The sequence below is a fragment of the Mus caroli genome, unplaced genomic scaffold (genome assembly GCF_978045245.1).
Source record: "Mus caroli unplaced genomic scaffold, Mus_caroli_1 scaffold_20, whole genome shotgun sequence".
Lineage (NCBI taxonomy): Eukaryota > Metazoa > Chordata > Mammalia > Rodentia > Muridae > Mus > Mus caroli.
Genome location: NW_028227275.1, coordinates 57,181,762 through 57,209,274, shown reverse-complemented (window position 1 = coordinate 57,209,274; position 27,513 = coordinate 57,181,762). Strand labels below are relative to the sequence as shown.

At 42.4% G+C, this 27,513-nt stretch overlaps 1 protein-coding gene across 2 annotated transcripts in view; it reads left to right on the top strand.

Annotated features, from left to right (window-relative positions):
• Pc (pyruvate carboxylase) overlaps positions 1-27,513 on the top strand; it is a 108,858-nt gene that overhangs the window by 1,831 nt on the left and 79,514 nt on the right. Inside the window, exon 2 of one of the 2 annotated variants that reach the window (XM_021151256.2) lies at positions 3,735-3,771. The exons of the other annotated variant lie outside the window; for it this stretch is intronic. Coding sequence (XP_021006915.1) covers positions 3,769-3,771 — 3 coding nt within the window. The 5' untranslated portion in view covers positions 3,735-3,768. The remainder of the gene's footprint in view (positions 1-3,734; positions 3,772-27,513) is intronic. 2 annotated transcript variants of the gene reach the window in all.

Genomic DNA, 27,513 nt, shown 5'->3' with positions numbered 1-27,513 from the left:
CCACAAGGCCAACCCTGCACAGAGAACGATGGGTAACTCAGGAAAGTGGCAGTGGGGAAGGAGTCTTCCCCAGGGAAGAGCACAGCAATTGGTTTTTCAATGCCAAGTGACCATCCCTGGAAACATAGCAACATAATGTGGGTGGAGTAAGTTATAGTTAGGAATATCTAACTATATCTATCTATATGAAAAAAGAGGCCTTGAATTTGAAGAAGATTGGGAAGGGCATATGAAAAGGGAGGGAGGAAATGGGAGAAATGTAATTATAATCTCCAAGAATTAAAAAAAGAAAAAACATTGCTTTTCCAAGAAGAAAAAAAAAAAAAAGACATGTGCCACCATGCAGAGATTTTGTTTTTTGTTTTTAATTTTGTCTATTTTTTATGTATGTGAGTACACTGTCATAGTCCTCAGGGCATCAGATGGTTGAGAGCCACCATGTGGCTGCTGGGAATTGAACTCAGGATCTCTGGAAGAGCAGTCAGTTCTTTTAACTGCTGAGCCATCTCTCCAGCCCATTTTTTTAAAGAAGAGTTTTTATGTAACTGAGGCTAACCTTCAGCTCTCATCCTTCTGCCTCTACTTCACAAGTCCTGGCATAGGTGCACACCCAGTTCCTTCCTGCTTTTCTCTTGCACTATCCCAAATGCTGTGTGCTGGGTGCGTGTCCTCCCAAAGTCCACATTATCATCATTTCTGTCCCTAACACTGTCATGGGAACAAGATAGTGCTTAATAAAGGTTTGGATAAATTTGAAAAGCTCAGGGTGAAAACCAGTGAGGCTAGTAGGGCAGAAGCTGGGGAAGACAGAAAGAAGTCAGTTTGGGGCAATGGCCGTGGTCATTACGAGGGAGTCTCATCTTTCTGGAATACTTTTCTGTCTGAGCCAGATGCCTCATTCAGGTCACTCTACTTCTAGAAAATTCTTGTGGGTCTTCTCTTTTGTTGCCTCTGGTAGCATGTTACCTCTTTTGAATAAGCCCCTACTTTTTGTGCTCTGGAAGTGCCTGGCTGCTGCTACGTTAGTGTTGAGTTGTATCTGAGACTGAAGTGCAGGCTGCTCCTGAGGGTGAGAGGCAGTTGTGTGGAGAAAGTGCCTGGGGGCTGATTTCTTGTCCAGAGGCGTCCTCTGCAGAACTTGCATCTGCTCAGTTGCTGGGACCTCACCTGAGCCCGTGACTGCCTGCCAGGAAGGAGGACCTGAAAGTGGAAGATGGGAAATTGGCAAAGAGAATAAACTATTTGCTTACTGAATGGGAAGTTTGCCTCAACTGGCTTCCCAAGTGGCTGGACATTATGGCCTGTGCTTGCAGTCCCAGCACTCAGGAGGTGAGGCAGGAGGGTTAAAAATCTGAGGCCAATATTCTCAACTATACAGTGAAACCCTGTTTCCTTCTTACACTGCTCAACAAAACAAGACTTTAATGTTGTCTTACCCTTGACCTCTTGAACTCAAGGTCACTTCTTTAGCTGCCTTTGAGACTATTCACTTTCTTTTTTTTTTTTTTAATATTTTTTATTAGGTATTTTCCTCATTTACATTTCCAATGCTATCCCAAAAGTCCCCCATACCCTCCCCTCCACTCCCCTACCCACCCACTCCCACTTTTTGGCCCTGGTGTTCCCCTGTACTGGGGCATATTAAGTTTGCAAGTCCAATGGGCCTCTCTTTCCAATGATGGCCGACTAGGCCATCTTTTGATACGTATGCAGCTAGAGTCAAGAGCTCTGGGGTACTGGTTAGTTCATAATGTTGTTCCACCTATAGGGTTGCAGATCCCTTTAGCTCCTTGGGTACTTTCTCTAGCTCCTCCATTGGGGGCCCTGTGATCCATCCAATAGCTGACTGTGAGCATCCACTTATGTGTTTGCTAGGCCCCAGCCTAGTCTCACAAGAGACAGCTATATCTGGGTCCTCTCAGCAAAATCTTGCTAGTCTATGCAATGGTGTCAGCGTTTGGAAGCTGATTATGGGATGGATCCCTGGATATGGCAGTCTCTAGATGGTCCATCCTTTCGTCACAGCTCCAAACGACTATTCACTTTCATCAAGCTGTTTTTTAGTGTCTGTCCTCTGCTTATTTCTAGTGACCTTGTTTTCTTCAGGGCCTTTCTTCTTGTTTTGTCAAAATTTGAACTATTCTTCAAAACTAGTGGCTTTCCTGAATTTAGCTTGCCAATCTATTCAGTTGGCTATGGATCTCTATTTTAATATGATGATGATGTTATTAATTATAAAAGCCAATGTGTGTGTATTTGTGTGTTCACGTCTGTGTTGGTGTGTATGTGTGTACTGCCACTCTGTGATAGGGACTTTGTGTACAAAGAGGTGAGACAACTCATTCAAAGTCATACAAGTAGAAATGGCATGGCTGGAATTAGCCCTGGGTTCAGGTCCTGCTAGCTGCTTCTCATGTTTCATCCCATATTTGTCTTCTAAAGTTGGTTTGTAACAGTTTATTGGCACTTTTTGGCAGTGCCTTTTGGCATGGATCTCTATGTAAGGCAGTACTCAGTAAATGTTTTATTGAAGTAAATGCCCTAAACATTCTGTTTCATTTTGACATAATCTATTATGACAACTGGTTTTCTGTAGACAAGTGAGCTTGCTGGTCTGTCTCCCACTTTGCTGTTTTTTTTTGACCAGTGGCCTGAGTAGCCCACAAGTGGTCTTTAGAAAAGAAGTAGCCTATAGAATATCCAAAGTAGCTATATACTCCTTGTGTGTTCCTGGGGTGGGGGTCCTTAAATATTGAGGTGTCCTCTTAAATATGGCAAGGAGGGGCCTCAGCAAGAGAGGATAAGAGGAGGGGTGTGTGTGAAGAGAAGATGCATGGCAGGTCACGTAGGCCTGTACTTCATTAGTGTCAAGTTGCACAGTGAGATAGGCCAGCATCTGAGAATCAGGAGTGCAGGTAGCTCTTGAAGAGTAGGTGCTCTGCCTAGAGAAAGTACATCTGTAGCTGGAGGGAGGAGGAGGGAGGGAAGAAAAAGCACTTTGGAGGAGACAGCCTTGTGAGTTTTGTTCTTTCATAGTGGTTCCAGACGAGCGTTTTACTTAAATGGTTATTGCATGTTGGCCCTCATCAGAGCATGCCATTTCCTCTTTTAGTGCCGGGGACTGATTGAGCCTAGCGTCCCATGGATACTAGTCAAGTGCTGTATCACTGAGCTACATCCCAGTCTTGTTTGTATACATACCTTTATTTTATGTGTATGGGTGTTTTGACTGCATGTGTGACTGTATGTATGCAGTGCTCATGCACCCCAGGTATCATATCCCCTGGAACTAGAATTACAGAAGGTTTTGAGTGGCCATGTGCTTGTGAGAACTGTACCTGGGCCCTCTGCAAGAACAAATACCTTTTTTTTTTTTTTTTAACCGTTGAGCCCTGTTTCCAGTCCCCTTTTACCTTTTATTTGGAGACAGAGGCTTTGAATTTGTGATTCTTCTACCCCTATACAGGCTTATGTGTGACTCTAGCTACTTCTGGAGTTTGAGGCGGAAAGATTCTAAGCCTCTGTCTTCTCAGTTATTGCTATTGCCCCACATTTTATAGATGACTGGGTGGCAGAGCAGTAAGATGTGGGGTGCAGGCAGCAGGGGCATTATGACCCTTATAGAACAAGCAGTTCTGTGCACTCCCAGTGTTTCTGACATTCCTAGGTTCTCTGGGGAGTGTCTGGAGAAATGAGGATAACAGCCTTTTTTTTTTTCCCCTCTTTTACTTTAGCTAACATCTACCTTCTGGAGAGCTGACATCACTAATGGTGAGTTCTGAGCCTGAGCCCAGGCCTGTCAATGGGTCACATGGGAGTTTCTTAAGATACTGTAGTCCTAATGTGCGCATGCCATCTTTTAAGTTCAGTCAGTACAAAAAGGCACACTCTTAGCTTTTGGAAAGTCTCCCCTTCTTCTTGATCTCTGTGTTTTTCTGGGTTTTCACAGGAAGGTGACGTCTAGTCGGCAGCTGGCCAGCTGCAGCAGGAGGCCCTTTTTCAGGGAGGGTGTGTCTTGGGATAGTGGTGCTGACCTACAGGAAGCATCCCTTCTGTGCAGCCTTTGAGAAGACCCCAAGTTCAGAGACAGGCATTTGGCAGTGGCACTCGGCTGTTAAGAGCACTGGCTGCTGACAGCCTGGAGATGGTCAGCTGTGACATGAGAGGAGATTGTGTCATCTAGTTGTAAAAAATACTTGATGCATTTCTCTGATGTCTGGCAGCCAGAGAACAAGGGGTAAAAGAAGAATTGTCCCTCTTCCTGCCTACAGCATCACTGTCCTCTACAACTTGCCACTTTTGTTTTTGAGACCGTTTCTTCGTGTAGTCCTGGATGACCTGGAACCCGCTCTGTAGACCAGGCTGGCCTTGAACACAGAATGTCTCCTATCTCTGCCTCCTGAGTAAAGGCATGCACCACCATGCCCAGTAAACCTGCCACTCTTAAACACTTCTCCCTTGGGGCTTCTCTGGGTTGCAGGTCACTGGGAGACCCATGTGTGTCTGCTCAGTCTGAGTTCTAATGCAGTGGTTTGGGCCAACATCTCTCTCCAGTCCACTCTCTCCATTTTGTAAGAAGACTCTCTGAGCTGCTCTTCCTGTTTCACAGCTAGGGACCTTGGGGACTTTGTTGTTGTTTCTCCAGAGCACATGTTTATTGTGGGGTAGAGATTTCTTTGTACAGGGATTTTTCTTGTTTTTTTTTTTTTTTAACTAATTGTGCAAAGAATTTTCTCAGAATGCCCATCTTGACCCATGAGTTCCTGTTCTCTCTCTCTCTCTCTCTCTCTCTCAAGATCTTATGTGTATGGGTGTTTTGCCTATGCACCACATACATTACAGTACCTGAGGAGTCCAGAAGAAGGTGAAGGTACCTTCTGGAACTAGTTACAAATGGTTGTGTGTGGGTATTGGGAACCAAACCTGAGTCCTCTGGAAGAGCATCCAGTGCTCTTAGCTGCTGACCCATTTCTCCAGTCTAGAGTTGGTCACTTTTGAGATCTTCCACATTCCTCTTGTCTTAGGCCTTGGGTGAGTAGTAGGTGTCTTTAACTCTACCACACATTCTCCTTACAAAGTCCATGGAGAAAAAGGTGATGGGTACCTTTTGGAAATGGTCTATCCTGTTTGTATGTGAGACTCTTATCATGTTTTCCTCACTCACTCATGTTTTCTGGCGTTGTGTACTAATTATTAGTATAGGGCCAAGGCATGGAAGAAAATGAAGCCCTCGGGAGGTTCATGCGCAGAATCCAGGATGCTGATGCTGTTGTTTTTGAAGGCTGTCATCTTTTACAGATGACAAATCTATCAGTTAGAAGAGAAAGTTAGTTGCCAAGAAGGGACTTCTCCCAGGTCCTCTGCTTTGTCAAAGCCCGTTCTGCTCACCAGTTCCCAGAGCCCTGCTATTTCCCCGGAGCTTTTCTTCCTTACAGTAACGAAGACTCTGTCATCTTAGCTGGGTCCTTTCTGCTCTGTACCTTTTTCCTGGGGATCTCAGAGGGAAGTGAGTGTCCTTTGTTACTAAGTATCCCACCAGAAGACAGAACCCCAGTTTCCCAACCCACCTCAGTCTGCAGCTTGTATGTTACTGCTTGTCTTAATTTGTAATCTGGACTCCAGCCCAGCCTGGGATTTGCCAATGCTGCTGGAAATACCTTGCTCTAGCTATGTGAGTGTGGGCTAGGCCAGACTCCTGTGGCAGCTCCTCCTGTGACCCACATGCAGCATGACATCCCAAGCTGAGGTTGCAGGGGAAATTCCATGAGCTAGCTGTGCTGAGTCATGCTTAAGTCTCCTTTCTCCTGTCTGTCAGTAGTCAGTCCACGGTCGGTTACAGTTAACTGTGAGACTATAAGCCGTCACTATATCTGCACTTGCTTTACATTTCTGAGTGTTTTCCCCACTGACATGCTATCAGTTGATAAGAAATGTATTAATAATAAATCATTAAAGTAAATGTCGTGTTTATTTTTGAGAGATATTCCTTTCATGCATAAGAGACCTGAGATTTTGGAAGCCTCAATGACTGGGTATGTTTCCATGAAGGGTGAGTAGCATGTTTGGGTGAGGTGTTGGGTGCCACACCCTGGCCTGACCAATGGAGCTTTGAGAAATGCCAGATCAGTCATAGTGATTTTGGTTGAAAGGGTTTTTTTGTTCGTTTGTTTGTTTGTTTGTTTTTTGTGACATGATTTTCCTGTGTAGTCTTTGTTGGCCTCAAACTCACAGAGATCTGCCTGCCTCTACCTTCTGAGTACTGGGATTAAAAAGGCAGGCACCACTATGCCAAACTGAAAACTGTGAGTTTTGAGTTATTAAAATTGAAAATTAAAACATCTAGTTCTTATAAGGATTTTTAAGTTTAACTCTCTAAGTGTAAACACTGAAATTTTCCATTTTAGATTTTAGAAAGATTTAACAATCACTTTGAAAGGCCTTTTGATTAATGTTAGTCTCCCTTGAATAATTCATTAAACCTATTTGAAAGTTTTAAATTGAATTTATAAATTATAGTTACCTTCTCTTAATTATTTTATTATTTCTTCCAATTGCCTGATTAAAAATCCCTTAATATTTTAATTACTCATAAATTTAATGAATTAAGCCAACTCTTAAATTGCCTTAAACATTCCTGTTATGTTTTATTTATTTATCTTTTAATTTTTAGGGTTTTTTGAGACAGTAGTTTACTCTAGCACAAGCTAGCTTTGACTTGCAGTAATTCTGCCTTAGTGTTGGAATTACAGGCATGAAGTACCATGGTCAGCCCTATCCTGGTTTAAGATTTATTTTATTTTAATGTGTGTGTATGTGTCTATGTGAGTCTATGTGAGAGAGAGAGAGAGACTGTGTCTGTCTGTGTGTCTGTGCAGGTACACAAGGAGGCCAGTGTATGTGTCTATGTGAGTCTATGTGAGAGAGAGAGAGACTGTGTGTGTCTGTGTGTCTGTGCAGGTACACAAGGAGGCCAGTGTATGTGTCTATGTGAGTCTATGTGAGAGAGAGAGAGACTGTGTGTGTCTGTGTGTCTGTGCAGGTACACAAGGAGGCCAGTGTATGTGTCTATGTGAGTCTATGTGAGAGAGAGAGAGGCTGTGTGTGTCTGTGTGTCTGTGCAGGTACACAAGGAGGCCAGTGTATGTGTCTATGTGAGTCTATGTGAGAGAGAGAGAGACTGTGTGTGTCTGTGTGTCTGTGCAGGTACACAAGGAGGCCAGTGTATGTGTCTATGTGAGTCTATGTGAGAGAGAGAGAGGCTGTGTGTGTCTGTGTGTCTGTGCAGGTACACAAGGAGGCCAGTGTATGTGTCTATGTGAGTCTATGTGAGAGAGAGAGAGACTGTGTGTGTCTGTGTGTCTGTGCAGGTACACAAGGAGGCCAGTGTATGTGTCTATGTGAGTCTATGTGAGAGAGAGAGAGGCTGTGTCTGTCTGTGTGTCTGTGCAGGTACACAAGGAGGCCAGAGGAGTCAGATCACACTGGAGCTAGAGCTGGTAGCTGTGAGCCATCTGACATGGTGCTGGGAACTGAACTTGGATCTTTTAGAAGAGCAATGCTCTTTTAAACTTTTTTAAATTTTATTTTTAATTTATTTTTTTACACTCCATATTCCATCCCCCCCTCCTCCAATCCACCCTCTGACTGTTCCACATCCCACACCTCCTCCCCATCACACCCTTTCTCCACTTGGATGCCCCCACCCTCCACCCCATCTGACCTCTAAACACTCTGGGGCCTCCAATCTCTTGAGCATTAGGTACATCATCTCTGAATGAACACAGACATGGAAGTCCTCTACTGTATGTGTGTTAGTGCCTCATATCAACTGGTGTATGCTGTCTGTTCGGTGGTCCAGTGTTTGAGAGATCTCAGGGATCCAGAATAATTGAGACTGCTGGTCCTCCTACAGAATCGCCCTTCTCCTCAGCTTCTTTCAGCCTTCCCTAATTCAACAACAGGGGTCAGCTGCTTCTGTCCATTGGTTGGGTATAAATATCTGCATCTAACTCTTTCTGCTGCTTGTTGGGTCTTTCGGAGGGCAGTCATGCTAGGTCCCATTGTGAGCGCTCTATAGCCTCAGTAATAGTGTCAGGCCTTGGGATCTCCCCTTGAGCTGGATCCCACGCTGAACCGGTTGCTGGACCTTGTTTTCCTCAGGCTCCTCTCCATTTTCATCCCTGTAATTCTTTCAGACAGGAACAATTATGGGTCAGAAATGTGACTGTAAGATGGCAACCCCATCCCTCACTTGATGCCCTGTCTTCCTGCTGGAGGTCAGCTCTATAAATTCCCTTTCCCCACTGTAGGGCATTTCATCTAAGGTCCCTCCCTTTGAGTCCTGGGAGTCTCTCACCTCCCAGGTCTCTGGTGCATTCTGGGGGATCCCCCCAACCTTCTATTTCCTGAGATTGCCTGTTTCCATTCTTTCTGCTGGCCCTCAGGGCTTCAGTCCCTTTCCCTCACCCAATACCAGATCAGGTTTCCCTGTCCCCCCTACTCCCCTCCCCACGCCATCCATTTTCCCTCCCAGGTCCCTCCCTTCCTTCCCACTTGTGATTGCTTTCTTTTTTCTCCCTTGGTTAATGCTTTTAACCAAGCTTGATTGGAATATCTTTCTGTCTCCTCCACTCTCAAGTAACCATAAACTTATTTCTGTTCATGGAGATTGGTTTGCATATTTCTGGAACTTTCCATAGGTAGGCTGGTTTAAGGTCACGTCTACTTTGTCTGCCTTCTTTTACTCGGTATAATCAGTTTAAAACATGTCTATGTATCAAGAATTCATTTATTCTTACTGCTGAGTAACTATTCTATTACATGGACCTCACATAATTTATCCCTTTATGTGATGTTGTCAGTTACAGATAAAGCTGCTGTGGCCACTGGTGTATGAGTCTGATCTGGCAAGTGATCTGATGGCGATGCCTCCAGATCTAAACATTGAATTTCTACTAGTGTGTGTGTGTGTGTGTGCGCGCGCGCGCGCGCGCGCGCGTGCGTGAGTGCCCAGCCTGTGTTCAAGGCAGGTTTGTTTGTTTGTTTGTTTGTTTTAATGGATATTTTTCCTTTGCCTAGGAGTGGAGTGGTTAGATCACATGTTAAACCCTTCCAAAGTGGTTATTCTGTTTTATATTTCTATCAGTAATAGAGAATGCTAGTCGCGTTCCACCTTCTCCAGCATTAGAAATCATCAACCTTGTCAATGAAAGAATTTCACATTTAAAATGTATACTCTGGCATTTCACTGTGGTTTCAACTTAGATTTCCCTAGTGACTATCATGATGTGGAATTTTTTTTTTTTTTTTTTTTTTTTGCCTGCTATGGGGTCAGACTTTTTCTGTTTAAGACAGTGTCTCACTATATAGCCCAGGCTATGTATCCCAGGCTGGCTTTGAACTTGTAATTCTCCTGCCTTTGCCTCCCAAGTGCTAGAATTATAAGCATGTTCCACCATGTCTATCCAAAATTCCTTAAAGCATATAAAGTACCAGTGAATGCACACATGTGGGAGCCGCTAGGGATGGGCTCCAGGGCCGTGTGCATGCTAGGCCTGGGCTCTGCTCCTGGGGTACATCCCAAGCTCAGTACAGCAGACTTCTTTCTTTCTTTTCTTTTTTATTATTTTATTTTTTGTTTTTTTTTCGAAACAGGGTTTCTCTGTGTAACCCCAGCTGTCCTGGAACTTGCTCTGTAGATGAGGCTGGCATTGAACTTAGAGATCCACCTGCCTTTTCTTTCTGAGTGCTGGGACTAAAGGCATGTGTCACCACTGCCTAGCAAGATTTCTAACACAAAATTAGTAATACTATGGCTTTAACTCTGCACACATGCACTTAATTCTCCATCTTTCTGGAATTCAGAAGCTCCTGAATAAGGAAACAATTATGAGACTCATATTACTTTCTTAAGAAACGTTTGGTGTTTCCCCTGAAACTGGATATTTTCCCTATCATTTAGGGACTCTTGGCCTAGATGAAATTAGTTCTTAGCTTTTGAATATAGCTATGAAGCAGATCTGTGATTCACTATCATTTGGCCCTGCTTAAACACCGTTGCTTAATTTCCTCTCCTGTATCTCCACTTCTCTACCAGATGCTGAAACCATAAACTGGATTTGATTTATATACTTAGAGCTTTCTTTCCTACAACATAGGTAGAACTTGAATAAAAAGTAAGTAGAACTTCAGTTCTGTGTAGCTGTTAAGATTTTGTTTGACCCATGACCAGTTGCAAAATTCTTGTCAGTGACTCAGCAGGGCTAGAATTTGGGTCTCTGTCTTCCAAGTCTAGGCCTGGTATTCCACTCATTATTTCACACTTTTTTTTTCAAAAAGAAAGAGAGTGTGGAATGTAAGAATCACTTCTTGCTCAGTCAGGCTTAGTTACCGAGAAGTCCTACAGCTGAAATTGGTGTTACCTGCAGTCCTTCCTCGGATAGATAGCCTGGCCTCTCCCTGACCTCCCAGTGGAGAGTTACCAGGCTTTCTGAAGGGACCATTGCCATCAGATCTCATCAGAGACTGGATCTCAGATGGTGAATAGATGTGGGATTCTTATCTTGGGTTGGGGGTAGAGAGTAAATCTCCTGAGAATTATTTCTGCAGTAGTATCTCTCTCAATGTCTGCTGCTTATGTGACCTCATGTGGATAAGTATGAAGATCTACTGAGTTCTCAAGAGAAAGACCTTTAAGTTGGAGAGAAATTGGCAGGATAACATTATAGATTCTTCCTCAGCAGGATTCCCCCCACCATCACTGTTGTGAATATTTTTAAAGAAATATTTATGTATGGGTATTTTGCCTGCCTATATTTGTCTATGTACCACTTACATTCCTTATGCCTGAGGAGCTTCCAACTTCCTGACTTGGGCACTAGGAATACATACACTTACACATACACACACACACACACAGGCAAAACATTCATACATAAAAAATAAACCTTAAAAAAAATCATTGTCGGGCAGTGGTGGCTCACGCCTTTAATCCCAGCACTTAGGAGGCAGAGGCAGGTGGATTTCCGAGTTCAGGGTTAGCCTGGTCTACAGAGTGAGTTCCAGGACAGCCAAGGCTACACAGAGAAACCCTGTCTCAGAAAACAAAACAAAACAACAACAACAACAACAAATCATTGTCAAGTGACATTTAGCCTGGTTTCTTTGTAAGAGTTTTATGGTGTTTTTTTTTTTTTTGGTTTTTAGGTTTTTTGGTTTTGGTTTTGTTTTTTGTTTTTTTTTTTTTTTTTGTTATCCAACATTTTGTTTTTGAGTGTTTCCAGTTATCTGTGGTTAACCTGTTTCCAAAAAACATAAAGTGTAAAATTCTACAAACAATTTATGTTGTAAATTACTCACTGTTCAAAGTAGCCTGATAAAATCTCTTGGGTGTCCGGCTCCTTACTGCCTAGGATACAAACTACCCCTTTGCTCAGTAAATCCATACTATTTAGGAAGCCCAGCTGTCAGCTGCTTCATGGCCATCTTGATTGTCAATCAACTGTGCTGGAGTGTAGTAGGGTTTGAGCAAGTCATCTGTCCTTGTGTAGAAGCCTTATATTATGCTACCATGCCTGTGCTGTCTGTCTGTCTTCATCTCATCATGTAGATGTTGTGTGATCTCACATCAGCACAAGAAAAGTTAGAACAAGCCAGGTGTGATAGTTAACACTTTAGTCCAAGCTCTTGAGAGGCATGTGGTTGCTAAGAATGTCTGTAACTCCAGTTCCTGAGGATCTAAAGTCCTCTATGGCTCTGAGGACACTGTATGTACATGGTTGCATGCACGCGTGTGTGGCCGCGCACACACATACACAAATACATGTAAATTACCCTTATTCATAAAAAGCAAACCAAAAACAAGACCCGTGAAGCCAATGAACCAAAAAAGTTGAGTACTGTAGCTAGTCTTTTGTTACTTTGTGGGCTTCCTGGGTTCTCCTTTTTTCCCACCTGTCTCCACCCTTTCAACCCCCCAACACTAGATAGGAGAGACAAAAGGATAGAGGGGAAGGGAAAGAGCTCTTTGAATAAAGTCAAGGGTCAGAAAGGGGACTACAATGTCACTAGACGACTTCCTGCTGATTAGGGGCTTCAAGTTTCTTGGGGCAAGTTTGATCTTCCCTGTCAGGATATCTAATTTTTTCTTTTTCTTGTTTCTTCTTTGCCTATGACTGTTTAACAAACTTCAGACAACAGCAACCAACAACCAGCGGCCCACCGTGCCTCTTAGGACCCCACCACTTATGTACCCTCTGAAACGTCCCCAGAATGCCAAAAGTCACACAATTGCAGAAACTGTCTAAAGCTGGCAAAATCATACCACCACCAGAGCATGAGGTAAATCATAGTCAGCTACTGTGGACAGTATGAGGGAGCCCCACATCCCACACCTGGGATTAAAACCAAAACATAGTCTTAGAGTAGTTCTGTGTTTTTTAAAGAAGACAAAATTCTAAAATTGTCACTACAGGTCCCCCACTTCTGTTTTAAGCCTTTAATTGTGCTGAGTATAATGAAAAATTATAAACAGAGACATTTTCAATGAAATAAATGCTTTCTGGGTCATTGGCCGAGGTTTTCAGGTGATCTCTCTTGCTCAGTTCTAATCTTTATTAGTTTTGATGATAGCTCTTTATTTCCTATAGAGATATAAACAAACTTGTGTCCCCAACACAAAACTTTTGCAGGCTTCCATTCTGATGTTAACACATCCATATAGTAGATTGCCTGATTTAATTCACTTCTTGACTGACAAGAGGCAAACAGTTTATACTTTTTGTTGCGAAGGCTGTTTTCTGATGGTAAGAAATTGCCTTGGATCTCTCTCTTGAACTCATTGGTTCAGTGGCAACTCTTGCCACATTGCCTAAAACCCCTGGAAGCCTAGGCCTTCTTTCTGGTTTATATTTAGGAAAATCATTGTCCTCAGAGACTCCTTGTTTACCGTTCTGGAGCAAAGTACCATATTTCTTGAAGTTAACACACTGGGCATTTTGAGATCTAAGACCTTCAGTAGCTTAGTTACAGTATCTTTGCAAATGACTGTATTTCCTGCAATTGGAGCACTGGGCGTTTTGATATTAGAGATCTCTAGCTTTAGCTTGATGCATGGTACATGTTAGAACTGCTATCAGTCATATCCCTTATCCACTTGTCCATAGGCAATGCCTGCACCTTAATGGTCTAGTAACTTTTTTATGTTCAGTATCCACATTTTCAAATGCCAAGGTCGCAGTCAGCATTTGCCTTGTTTCAAGGTCTGATACAGCTTTGTTGGCAGTTGAGACTAATCTCTGTAAAAAGTCAGTGAAGGCTTTTCCAGAGCCTTTTATATAATCTTTGTAACTGAGGCGAACCTCTATGGGTTCCTCAACTTTGTCCTGAGCTCGTAAAGCCACTAAGTGACATTGTTCTATAGTAGCATCATCAAATCAGCTCGGTCAATGAACCCAGCAACTAACTGGGTTTTGACTATATTCATTCCCCTTGCTCAATATTCGAGGCTTCTTCTGTCCACCATGTTAACCACTGCAACTGTGGGCCAGCCTCTAGTATAGCTGTCACCAATCCCTTCCAGTCTTGGGGAATAATTCTATTTTGAGTAGCCCAGTTATTTAGAATTTGTTTCACATAAGGCTTGTGCCTCCCATATGAGACCACAGCCTGTTTAAAACACCTTAGATCTGTCATTTCTATAGGATGCCATTCTATCTCGTCATAACCTTTTTTTACACCATTTAGCAGGCATATACTGTGTGACTACTGGGAAAGCTGATGGTGCTCTTCTCTTTACCCCAGGCTGCCCCTCCTCCCACTCTGGCAGCGCAGTTGATTTGAAGTTAGCCCTTTCTTTCAACATGGACTGTTTCATCAGCCTGTCCTCCTGCCTTTTCAGCTGTTCTTTGACCAGACTTTCCTCTAGCACAGTCTCTTTCCCTCTTTCCTCCTGTGGAAACTTGCTCTCTCTTGCTCAGTTACTGGGACTGAGCCTTTTTGTTCTCTCTTTTCTGCAGTGCTCTTCGCTTCCCAAAAGCTTCCACCTCCACCCACACGGTTTTCAGTTGCACAGCCATTCTCCCAAACTTTTTTTGAAACACTATAGGAAGAGGAGGAGGAGGAAGAAGAACCCAGAAAATTCCCTCTGGGAGCAGAGCCACGGGGAGATATCCTAGCAGTAACAGCCACAATAAATTTTTTGTTAGCTTCTTGGGGGTCAAAAGCCATTCCTTCATCCCCTGCCATTTCCTCTATGAAACCAAATTTCCCATTCTGCCTAGCCCCATATCTGAGTGCCACTTGTAGCCTGATCTTTGGCTACTTTGTGGGTTCATCTTTCTTCCATCCTTCTCCAACCCCTTTTCTTCCACCCTCTCCACCCTCTAACACTAGATAGGAAAGAAGAGAACACAGAGAAGAAGGAAAGAGCTCTCTGAATAAAGTTAGGGCTTGGAGAGGGCTGATGTTATCATTGGGTTACTTCCTGGTGACGGGGGAGGGGCTTGAGTTCTTTGGGGCAAGTTTGATCTTCACTGTCAAGATATCTAATTTGTTCTTATTCTTGTATCTCCTTTGTTCATGACTACGTAACAAACTGAGACCAACAACAACCAAAAACAGCCAACACCCTGCTGCACCCTTCAGGGCTCTGGCATTTATATACCCTCTGAAAGACTCCAGATCCAACGTCACACAACTGCAGAGAGTATCTGCAGCTGGCAACACCAGGCCTCTGCCAGAGCACGAGGCAAATCACAGTCAGCTGCTGTGGACAGTCTGAGGCAGCCCCATGGCCCACACCTGGGATTAAAACAAAAACATATTCTTATTATATTACTGTGTTTTTTTAAAGAAACCAAAATTCCAAAATTGTCGCTACAGAGCACAGTGTAAATTATTATAGCTTTATATTATTTTCATAGCAGTGTATTGTTCTAATTTTACTAATTATTACTTCTAACTTTTTATAATGCTTACCTATGAATTAAACTTTATTATAGGTAACTGTATATGGGAAAAACAGTTCACATAGGGTTCAGTATTACTAGAAGTTTCAGTCGTGCCCTGGACATCTTGAAATGTACAAGGAGATCATGTTGGGGCCAATTTTACTGTATGTCTGCAGGAATTTTAAATATAGTCTCTCTGCACCCATGATTCCATGTTTTTCCTTTAATTAATATAGGGATAGTGTGATAAAGTGTGTGAGTGAGGGTGTGGGGAGGGACCAGGCATGGTGGTGCATGTCTTTAATCCCAGCACATGGTGGGCAGAGGCAGAGGCGGATTGGTGTTTCTCTGAGTTTGAGACTAGCTTGCTCTATGGAGTGAGTTCTTGGCCAGACAAAGCTATATAGTGAGACTCCGTCTTATAAGAACAAAATGACAACAGCAAGAACAAAATATGTGTGTGGCAGGGGGTGGGGGTGGGGGTGTGCAGCCTGAGAGATGGTGCTATAGTTAAAAGCATTTGCTACTCTTGCAGAGACTTGCCTGTATTGGTTCACAACTGCCTGTAACTCTAATTTCAGAGTCTCATGTTATCTTTTGGCCTCCTCAGGCACTGTACACACAGTGCACATAGAGACAAGCAGATGCACATTCATGCCAATAAATGTTGAGGTTTGGTCTTTTCCTATGTATTGTAATGCTAAAATACTGGCCCCCAAGGCTAGTTGCCCCCAGAGATGAGAGAATCCTAATGTAGACCCAAGTGACACTATAACCTTGCCCCCCAAGTTATTCCTGTTTTGTAACTAAAGATGCCAACAGCTTATAGCTGGGCAGGACATAGACAGGGGCTTTCTGTTCCTGGGCTTGGGTCTGAGGAGAGACCACAAGAAGAGAGGAAGGAGAAAGAATGTGGGAAGAGGAGAAGATGCCATGGGTTAGATGAGTCATGAAAATATGGCCATGAGGGCTGGCCATTTGGAGTTAAGAGCTGCCCAGATAACAAGTTATGATTTGGGGTTATTGATGGGGAAGAAGATTCTATAGCTTAGAGGGTAGATGTCTGCCCAGCTTTTGTGCTGATTAAGGCTTATTGTCAATATAAAAAGTTGTGTGTCTTTTATCTGGGAACTGAATCATCAAAAGCAGGATGGAAACCCCAATGTGAGATTAACTATCTATTACAACAAATAATTTTTAAAAAGCATGTAAGAATACAGTTGGTCTTCTGTGGGGCTGGGTGTAGGGGAAGAGGGGGGAGGGAGAGAGCCTGCGTCCGGCCAGAGTTCCTATGCTCTGGACAGGAGGACTCGGGAGGACTGCTGACGCTTTCAACTCGGCCCTGGTGGGCATCTGGCTGTGTGAAGCCACTGACCTCACTTGGCGGGAGGGGGATGTGGAGGGGTGGACAAGGGGCAGTCCCTGTTAATAGGGACCCCAGGGTGACAACTCTCGGCCCCAGAGATATGGGAAGAGGGCAGAGTAAGAGAGGTTCCCACGCATGTGAGAGTCCTTAGTCGGTCCGTGGCTGGAATGTAGGAAGGCCTTCCGATGGGAGATTAGGCACGGCTCATTAGGAGAAAGCCAAGCACAGCGGGCCTTGATGAACAGAGATAGTCTATGGTTTTAGAGCTTTATTGTAGAAAGGCAGGGGAAAAGAGAAAAGGTAAAAAAGAGAGAGACCAGCTATGGCCATGTGGAGAGAGGAAGAAAGGGAAAGAGAGAAAAGAGCTAGAGAATAAGAAAGGTGAAAGCTTAGAGAGAGGTAAAAGCTTAGAGAGTAAGAGAGAGAGAGAGTAAGAGGGAGAGTAGGGAAAGTAAAAGCTTAAGAGATCGAGGAGGGGCCAAGCAGCCCTCTTATGAGTTATCTTGCTGTTGCTAGGTAACTGGGAGGAGTCTAGCCTGAAGGTCAGAAGCTTGGGACATTGTCTACGTGACTACTGACCACATGCTTCTCTTGTGGGGGCTGTGGGGGCGATAATTTCAACAGGAGCCAGGGGTCCAGAAGACATGAGGGACGCCTTCTGTCCCATGTAGGTGGGAATTACCACCACCGGGGTTCTACCTCAGCTTGACTGGAGACCATACTGTGCATAGCCCATTGCCCCACAGTCTTCCATATTTTGACTCCCATATCTGTAGATTCAGACAAGTTCTTTTCCTTGTATTATTCTCTAAGCAATAGAGTATGGTAGCAGTTTTCATGGCATTGATGTTGCTGTAGGTATTATAAGTAATCTAGACAAGAAGGTTACAAGAGGATGTGTGGGGGTTACATGCACATATGCCATTTTATATAAGGAACTTGAACATCTGCAGATTTTGACATTTAAGATGGGACTTGGCATGAATTCCTTCTCATATATCTAGGGGTGACTGTCATTGAGTGACAGCAATCTAATTCGAGAAGTACAACTTGAAGTAAAGTGGATCAAACAAGAATGTTAAGGTATTCAAATGACTGTTGTTACAGAAATCAGGAAGTCACCAAAATGTCTATCAGAAGGTGGTTGTTCTATGTGTATTCTGTTTGGGATCATGTGATATGGCCTTTAAAAATAACTCTTGTATCCTAGTCAGACAGTCACTCTAGTTTTATTACCACAGAACAAGGCCTATAAAACTTTCATATAAAATAGGCTGTAAAATAAAATCTATAATATCTCTATTTTGTTTATATTAAAATAATGTACTGAGTGTTTTTCTGGATGCTATAAATATAACTTTACACTTCAAATTTTTTCTTTGCAGTGTGTATTAGTTTAGTTTAGCTGTGGTTTTGAGGTAATGGGATTGACCTCAGGACCTTGTTAAGCAAGCTAAGCAAGCTAAGCAAACATTTCACTGTTGAGTTATACCCCTAGCCCATTTTAATATTTAAATAATCTACTCAAATAATTTTTTATTTTTATTATTTATTTATTTATTTTGGTTTTTCGAGACAGGGTTTTTCTGTATAGCCCTGGCTGTCCTGGAACTCACTTTGTAGACCAGGCTGGCCTCGAACTCAGAAATCCGCCTGCCTCTGCCTCCAGAGTGCTGGGATTAAAGGTGTGTGCCACCATGCCCACCAATTTTTTATCTTTAAATAGAGAATATTCTCTCTCTCTCTCTCTCTCTCTCTCTCTGTTTCTCTGTCTCTTTCTTTTTTTAAAAGAGGGTTTCTCTACATAATGCTGGCTGTGCTGGAACTCACTTTGTAGACTACAGTGTCCTAGAACTCACAGAGATCCACCTGCCTCAGTGTCTTAAGCACTGGGATTAAAGGTGTGCATCATTATGTCATACTGAGAAGGATATTGATTTGTAATAGTAATTGGAGTTTAAGATCGAGTACAAAGTACTTAACTATTAGAGTTTTGCTGTCTTACCTGTTTTCTCTGAAAGTTTGTTCTGGAGGCTGACAACCCCATTTCTAAAAGCCACATTAGATATTGATCTCAGAGGACTAGCAGAGTAAGAATGGTGAATTTGGTCAAGATCTTTCTACTCAGAACTCTGGAAATTAAGCAGATATGTATAATAATTGAGATATATTTAACCAAGAAAAGTGACTGAAACATATATTCCTGTTTCAACAAAAAAATTGTAAGTCATGCACAAAAGAGAAAACTCATCAGTAGGAACTGTTCCCGAAGAAGCCCAGATAGTTGGTCTCTAGGACAGTGGTTCCCAACCTTCCTAATTGTGACCCTTTAAACAGTTCCTGTGTTACAGTGACCCCCAGCCATAAGATTATGTCATTGCTACTTCATACTTGTGTTACTGTTATAAATCGTATCGTAAATATCTGATATGCAGGCCGTCTGGTGAGACCCACCTAGACAAAAGCTTAGATGTTCCATTGTTTTTTCTTTTTTCTTTTAAAGGTTTATTTATTACATATACAATATTCTGCCTGCATGTATGCCTGCAAACCAGAAGAGGGTACCAGAACTCATTGTAGATGGTTGTGAGCCACCATGTAGTTGCTGGGGATTGAACTCAGGACCTGTGGAAGAGCAGCCAGTGCTCTTAACCTCTGAGCCTTCTCTCCAGCCCCTTAAATGTTCCATTTTAAATAAATCTAAAGAACTAAAGGAAAATATGAAAAGCAAAAACCCAAAACCAGCCTTTGAAAAGAGATCAGCAGCAGCATATGTTAGACAGGACAAATGAGAACCACACACAGCTCTGGAGCTGAAGCTGTCACTAGTGGAGATGGACAGCAGATCAGGGAGATGCAAGAACCAGCAAACTTGAGAACAGGCAAGTGGAGCACATCCCACCTGAGAATCAGAAAGAAGAATGAATGGGAAGGAGCCAGATCTCAGAAGCCAAGTGAATCAAAACACACATGGTGGGGATTCTAGTCTAGAAAGAAAAGAGAAAAAATAGTAGCTGAGACTTTCCAGACTTGATGAAAAATGATCTAAATATCTAAATAACTCAGTGAGCTACAGCTGGCATCGATTCAGAGAACCACTCAGGTGCATCATAGTTAAAACTGTGAGGAAATGTGCTAACCCAGCATGAAAAAGGGGCCACCGATAAGTTCAGTTCCTCTTTCCCCATAAGCCAAGGTGGCTAGAAGGTAAACATGTCTTGTGAGGAAAACTTTCAGCTGTGACCACCTCATTGCCTGAGTTGTAGGTGGACTAAACCGCCCAACTTTAGAAATGGTTTCTTAATTAATATTCTGAATAACAACTGGTCAAACGCCTTTACATTTTTTGTGGTGCTGGGACTTGAATCCAAGGCCTTGTGTATGCCAGGCAAGCTTTTTAGTACAGAGCTACATTTCTAGCCTTCTTATTACGTTGTTGTTGTTTTTAGACAGAGTCTCATGTAACTTGGACTGGCCTTCAACTCAATATGTAGCCTACTATGACCTCAAAATCTTTTGCTTTTTTTTTTAATGTAGATGAATGTTTTGCCAGCATTTACAGCAGATCTTGTATATGCAGTGCTCATGGAAGTCAGAACATCATCCGACATCACACCACCTGAAACTGGCATTACAAGTGATTTCAGACTGCCATGTGGGTGTGGGCACCAAAGCCTGGTCCTTTGCAAGTGCTTGATATATTCTTCTTCTTTTTTTTTTTTTTTTGATTTAAGTTTTGTTGCATTATGATGAGAAAAGATACATAATCTCAATTTACCTGAATTTGTTAACATTTAAAAACATATTTTGAGTAAATAGACTTAGATCACATTCTCCTATCCCTTTTGTACCCTAACTTCTCCTGGAGAAGCCCGCCCTTTCAAAACCTGCAATACCTTTCATTTGTTATGATATTCTTTAAAATTCATAAAATATTGTAACAATAAAAATGAGTATTATAAAAGTTGTTTGATATAAAACAACAACCTATTGAACAGTCTTATGTAGATGTTTGTCTATAGCAATACTGAAAATACATACATTTTTCTCAATATAAATTTTAAATAACTCCAAATATATGAACAGTATGTTATTTTAAAATAATACATCACTATTAGTTTTTAAATGAACATAAATAGATAAAATCTTTTTGTTTGTTTGTTTTGTTTTTAGTAGGGCTTAAAATCTTGGCTCTTACTGTGGTACAAACACGAAATAAGAACAGTTTTTGGACATTGGAGTTCATTGTAATAAGGCTGTACTTCAGTGTCCCCCACAACACCAAAGCATTTTACCTCCATAGTAGCTAAGCTAAGAGCTGACAGTTCTGCTCTGCCAAGGAATGAATTGTAGGCACGATTTTTGGATACAAATTTCCTGCTACAATCAAAGCTATTTGACTTGAGTGGTTGTCGTCATTGTCAGCCCTCAGGGAACAGGTTACATTCATTTAAGAAATGATGTGTGTATTAAGATGGTCTATCCATGAAGTCATTCATCAACTGTTTCAATGAACAATGGTTCTGCTTGGAGGGTGGCCCAGACATTAGGTGAGGGTAAGATTCTGGTTCATTGGCTGTGATGATTTTGAAAAGCATTCATCTCAGAAAAAGAGTAACTTATAAGGTCCTCTTCTTCAAAATTGACACAATAATTATAAATATCAAGCAAAACATTAAGTCTCACTCTTTGCTGTTCTCTTACAAGCCACCTTCCAAATTAATTGCCTACATTTCTTTTGTCTGTGTAAATAATTTTGAAGTATGTAAACTGTTCTGAAAAACATAGAATACTGTAAAAACATCAAATAAACACTCCTACTAATAGAGAGGCTGAGATAGGAGAAGCATGATTTCAAGACCATTATGTGGCACACAGCAAGACCCTGTCATGTACCAACAAGCAGAAAGTGTATATGGATTGTACAATATTGAACCTAGTTTTCCAATTACAAAATTAGAGAGACCACTGGATTTCAATCAATTAGGATAAATTGGTAATATTAATTTTCATATTAAGAGATATTAAGGAAAGTGATTGTTATTTCCTGTTAATTTTCTTGTTAGAGGTGGAATTATGTTTGCGTGAGTTTGTTGAAAGATTACTTTCTTGCTTTTTCTAGGGTATAGTTTCACTCCTTGTGTTGGTGTTTTCCATCTAGTATCCTTTGTAGGACTGGATTTGTGGAAAGACATTGTGTAAGATTGGTTTTGTCATGGAATATCTTGCTTTTTCTGTCTATGGTAATTGAGAGTTTTGCTGGGTATAGTAGCCTGGGCTGGCATTTGTGTTCTCTCAGGGTCTGTATGACATCTGCTCAGGATCTTCTGGCTTCCATAGTCTCTGGTAAGAAGTCTGGTGTAATTCTGATAGGTCTGCCTTTATATGTTACTTGACCTTTTCCCCTTACTGCTTTTAAAATTCTTTCTTTGTTCAGTGCATTTGGTGTTTTGATTATTTTGTGAGGGGAGGAATTTCTTTTCTGGTCTAGTCTATATGGAGTTCTGTATGCTTCTTGTATGTTCATGGGCATCTCTTTCTTTAGGTAGGGAAGTTTTCTTCTCTAATTTTGATGAAGATATTTACTGGCCCTTTAAGTTGGGAATCTTCACTCTTCTATACCTATTATCCTTAGCCTTGGTCTTCTCATTTTGTCCTGGATTTCCTGAATGTTTTGGGTTAGGAGTTTTTTGTATTTTGCATTTTCTTTCACTATTGTGTCAATGTTTTCTATGGAATCTTCTGCACCTGAGATTCTCTCTTCTATCTCTTGTATTCTGTTGGTGATGCTTGCATCTATGACTCCTGATCTCTTTCCTAGGTTTTCTTACTCCAGGGTTGTCTCTCTTTGTGATTTTTTTTATTGTTTCTAGTTCCATTTTTAGATTCTCCATGGTTTTGTTCCTTTCCGTTTTTCCTTTCCCTCGCCTGCTTGATTGTGTTTTCCTGTAACTCTTTAAGGAATTTTTGTGTTTCCTCTTTAAGGGCTTCTAGCTATTTACCTGTGTTCTCCTGTATATCTTTAAGAGAGTTATTTATATTCTTCTTAATGTTCTCTATCATCATCATGAGAAGTGATTTTAGATCTGAATCTTGATTTTCCGGTGTGTTGGGATATCCAGGACTTGCTATGGGAGAATTGGGTTCTGATGATGCCAAATAACCTTGGTTTCTGTTGCTTATGTTCTTACACACTTGCCCTCCACCATCTGATTATCTTAGTGCTACCTGCCCTGGCTATATCTGACTGGAGTCTGTCCTTCCTGTGATCCTGGTTGTGTCAGAACTCCTCAGAGTCAATCTGTCTCTGTGATCCTGTGATTATGGGATCCTGAGATTCTGGGTGTGTCCGAGCTCCTGGGAGTCAAGCTGCCTTTGAGACCTTGAGATCCTGGAGTGACCAAGATCCTGGGATCCTGAGATCCTGGGTGTGTTAGAACTCCTGGGAGTGGAGCTGCCTCTGGGTGTTGGGCTGTCTGTGAAGTTTGAGCCCAAGGTCTGCTCAGGGCACAGGCCCAGACAGACTGGACAGAACCCGTGCCACTGGTCTGGTGGAGTTCCTATGTGCCTTGGTCCCACAGGTCACAGGTCTCCAGGTGTTGGGGACAAATATTGTGTCCTCCTCACCTCTGATCCTCTGATCCTGGTCATGTTGGAGTGCCTGGGAGTGGAGCTGTCTCTGTGTGTTATGGGGCTGGCTCGCATGCTATATTGTTAACTGTTGAATTTCTCTATCTTAACCTTTAATTCTTGATCTTCCTACTTCTACCTCCTAAGTGCTGGATTACTGGTGTTCACTACCGTGCCTAAGTACCCCCTTTCACTTTTTATTTTGCTATTTTGCTAGGTTCATCTTAAACTCACCATATATAGCCCCACAGACCCTGAGCTTGTGAATCTCTTGTCTTGCTTCAGCCTCCAGAATAGCTAGAATTACAGTGATGTACTGCTAGGTCTGGCTAGCAATTCATTTTTTTTTAAGATTTATTATTTATTTATTTTTTATATGAGTACACTGTAGCTGTCTTCAGACACACCAGAAGAGAGGGTATCAGATCCCATTACAGATAGTTGTGAGCCACCATGTGGTTGCTGGGAATTGAACTCAGGACCTCTGGAAGAGCAGTCAGTGCTCTTCACCACTGAGCCATCTCTCCAGCCCAGCAATTCATTCTTTACTCAAGGAAAGGGAGACCAATTAAGAATTCAACAATGGAAAGATCTCCCTGTCTATCAGCCATCCAGGTTCAACCACATATTGGGATTTAATCATAACCTGATCCCCCAAACACGCCCATGTAACTGGCTTTTCCTGTGTTAGTACTGTTTTCATTCTCTCTGTGTGGTTTTATAGTTAATATTGTTTCATAGAGCAGATCTCCCTGGCCTGGTGAATGCTGTGGTAGCTCCTGGGATGTTCATAGACCTCAGATGCAGAGAGATGAAGTGATTCAGCTTTACCAGAAAGAAGTTTTCAGGGGACAAAATTACAACTGGCAGCTTAATGGCTCCTAAAAGGCTTCATTTTTTGATTCAGGAACCAGGCCACACTTCATTCTACAAAATAAAATAAATGTTCCAATGAGCCAAACTTGGGAAATTGGTTTTATAGACAGAAAAATGGCTGAAGAGAGAAGAAACAAAAACCAAAAACAAATTGGTAATTTTCAGGTTTTTTTTCTTGAGGTGGGGCCTTGGGCCCCAGAACAATAGAAAAAGAAATGATTGCTCACCATTAGATTCCTGAAGTTGAAGGCTGAAGGTGCCTCATTATCATGCCAGTTGAAGCTGGTCTGTTTGCAGAATTTGGCTGTTAGCTTTCTAATCCCAATTGTCAGGTCTAAGGCTCAGTTTAGCTTAATGGAACCTCAGCATGAGTGATTCTATTTTGATTGTGAGTCAATAGTCTTTTGGGATCCAGTTCAGAAGCTTAGTTCAAAGCAGTGGTCTCCTGTAAATTTTATTTAACATGCTAGAGCCAAATTTCTTTTTTTCTTGAGACAGTATCTTGGCTGGCCCCCAATTTGCCATATGATTTAGGATGTCCTGACCTCCTGATCCCCTTACCTCAGCCTTTTATTTTCTGGGAATACAGGCATGGTCTGCCATACTTGGTTAGCAGTCCTGATTTGTTATTGTTTTTCAAGACAGGGTTTCTCTGTGTAGGCCTGGCTGTCCTGGAACTCTTTCTGTAGACCAGGCTGGCCTCAAACTCAGAGATCCACTTGCCTCAGCCTCTAAGTGCTGGGATTAAAAGTATATACCACTACGTTTGGCTCAGCCCTGATATATACATACATATACATATTTAAATTAGAGTAGATACTTTATTAGGAGACATCTCTGGCTATAGAAGAACTATATGAAGATGGGAACTTAATTCAAAGAAAAATAGGAGATGATTTAATTTTACCATTGTCTTTTCAACACAGTCCTGATATTTTACATAGGATTCTTAAAATATGTTTATAGGGCATTGAGGTCATCCTTATGGGATTGTTGGGATGATCAAATGAAATAACTCATGTGAAGTGTCACAAATTTATTCCTTGTACTTCTGAAAAAGTCACACTGGTTGCTGTGTGAAAGGTCCCCATGGAGGAGCTCCCATGGGAGTCCCTGTGGAGCAGGCTCTGAGTGCAGGGCTCTGTGGGCGGGCTGTGAGTAAGAGCACTGAGGAGCAGGCCCTGGAACTATTGTCACAGCAGCGCTGAGCAAGAAGAGGGCGGGCACCCAGTCAGTGGCACCCTGAGGGAAGACATGCTGATCAAAAGCCAGGCTTGCAAACTGGATTAGATGTTCAGGTCATCTTTAGTTACAGAATAAATTGTGTGTCAGCCAGCATGAGCTACAGGAGACCCTGTCTTTAGGAAGAACAGAGTCAAGTTTGGACCTGAAGGTGCTGGAATCCCTGAGAGGAAGAAGCTTGGGCCTTGCTTCTCTTATGTCAATGCAAAAGCATAGGTCTTACCTCAAGGAGGATAAGAGAACGTTTATTCTGGAGCTTAATAGGGGTGAGCAACCATGGCCCAGGGACACAGATTTATGTTACACCAGATTCTACGCTCTTTTCATGTGGAAGCAATCTTATGAAGTTTTCATAGTAATAGGCAAAGTCATAAATCAAGACAGTTTTCAAATACATTGGTGGAAATGTCAGAGAGGAGCATTAAGGCAAAGTGTAGAACTCTAAGCTGTAGACCTCAGATGCTCTCTGATGACAATCTTAGCATTAGGGGCGGTTGACGCTAGTAGTCTGCTAAGTTAATATATTCTAGAAGGTTTTTAATCTGTTAGTCACAGAATTTTAGGTCTGACACATAGGTGGATAAGGAGCTAGCCCAAGATAATTTGTGATTAGGCTCCAGATCTGCAACGTTCCAACTGGACCTTCCAATGTTCCAATGCCACATCATTGGATTTCTAGTGTGTCAATCAGCCTTTGCAGACACAGCTTTGTACTGGCTGGTTTTGTGTGTCAACTTGACACAAACTGGAGTTTTCATCGAGAAAGGAGCACCCCTTGAGGAAATGCCTCCGTGAGATCCATCTGTAAGGCATTTTCTCAATTAGTGATCCAGAGAGGATAGCACCTTTGTGGGTGGTGCCATCCCTGGGCTGGTAGTCCTGGGTTCTATAAGAAAGCAAGCTGAGCAAGCCAGGGAAGCAAGTCAGTAAGCAGCACCCCTCCATGGCTTCTGCATCAGCTCGTGCCTCTAAGTTCCTACCCTGTGAGTTCTTTCCTGACTTCCTTTGGTGATGAACAGCAATGCAGAAGTATAAGCTGAATAAACCATTTCTTCCTCAACTTGCTTCTTGGTCATGATGTTTTGTGCAGGAATAGATATATTTTATCCACAAATGTTTTTTTCAGTAGGAAGGATGGACACTCACTTATATACCTGTCTGGAAAACTTCTTGCTTGCCTTTGAAGGCCATGGGACCCCGTGTCTTACAGCTCTGGTTTCCCTTCCCAGGAGTCTCTACCTCACACCTGAGCATTGAGGCAGCCCCATCACAGGAGTATGGTGGGAGCAGCTGGCAGGATTTCTACCCAGAACTGTAGAACTGCAGTTTTGGGGTCTGGAAGTCTGATTCTTACATGTCACGGATTTTTGAATTTTAGTGAGACTTGGAGTCGTTGGGTTCCATCCACCCCTCAGGTTTTAAAGATCTGTGGTTGGTTAATTTGGCCTATGTTGCTCTGGCCTGGTCTTGGGGCTCAATCAGTTCTAGCTTTGGGCAGTATGGGCAGATTGCTTAGAGAGCAGGCTAGCACACAGGCAATGACTGGGAAGTGTCCGAGGGATTGGTTTAGTGAGATATTGGAAACACAGAGACACATCTTCACACAATGTGAAAAAAGGTTACCCCAACACACATCAAACCCTGATCCCTCTTGTCCTTCGTTGCAAAGTCTTAGTGCTTGTTTCCAGCTGTCTTTGCCTTTTGATTTCTGAAATTTCCATAATAATTCCACATTTTTTGCATTCCTGGGTAGACTTGGAAAGCCTTTGTTGTTACTCTGGTCACTGTTACTTTCATTCTAACCTCATTCTTGTTTTCTAAAACCAATTTACATAGTATTCACATCTTCTATTAAAAAGGCTACCTGTTGTCTTCTACATACCCCCAGATGCCATCTTTTTGTGGTGCCTTAAACCTTCCCCAGTACCTACCTGTGATCTGGTTCTGGGCTGCTGTGGTTCCACATGGGTGGGTCAGAACACTGCCACCTCAGCCCAGGGAGGTTCAAAGGCTGCTCACTAGACATGCCAGAATGAGGGGCAGCTTTCTGTTTCTTTCTCAGTGTTCCTGTTTCTATAGAGTTCTACTACACTGGTGATCGCTCTAAAACAAGGAAACAGCTTTCTTCCAGAATGCCTACTGCTTTTCCATTGTATTCTTTTCTTATGTTCCCTTCCCTGTTTCACTTTTCCCTGTGGGTCTTTTCTTTTCATTTATTTATTTTTTGCTTTGTGGCACCTCCTGTACATATGCTAGGCCAGCAGGCTAGCACTGTACTGCTGAGCTATATCTTGAGTTGGAATTCAAAAATATTTATTGCTGCTGTTCTCTAAACTGCTTCTGAGTTCAGCAGTTGCAGTCCTCCCCTTTCCGGCATGTTCTTTCTGTTGTGCTGCTCTGCCCAGTGTAGCATCCATCAACTTTCCCTTGTCCTGCCTATATGGCCAGTTT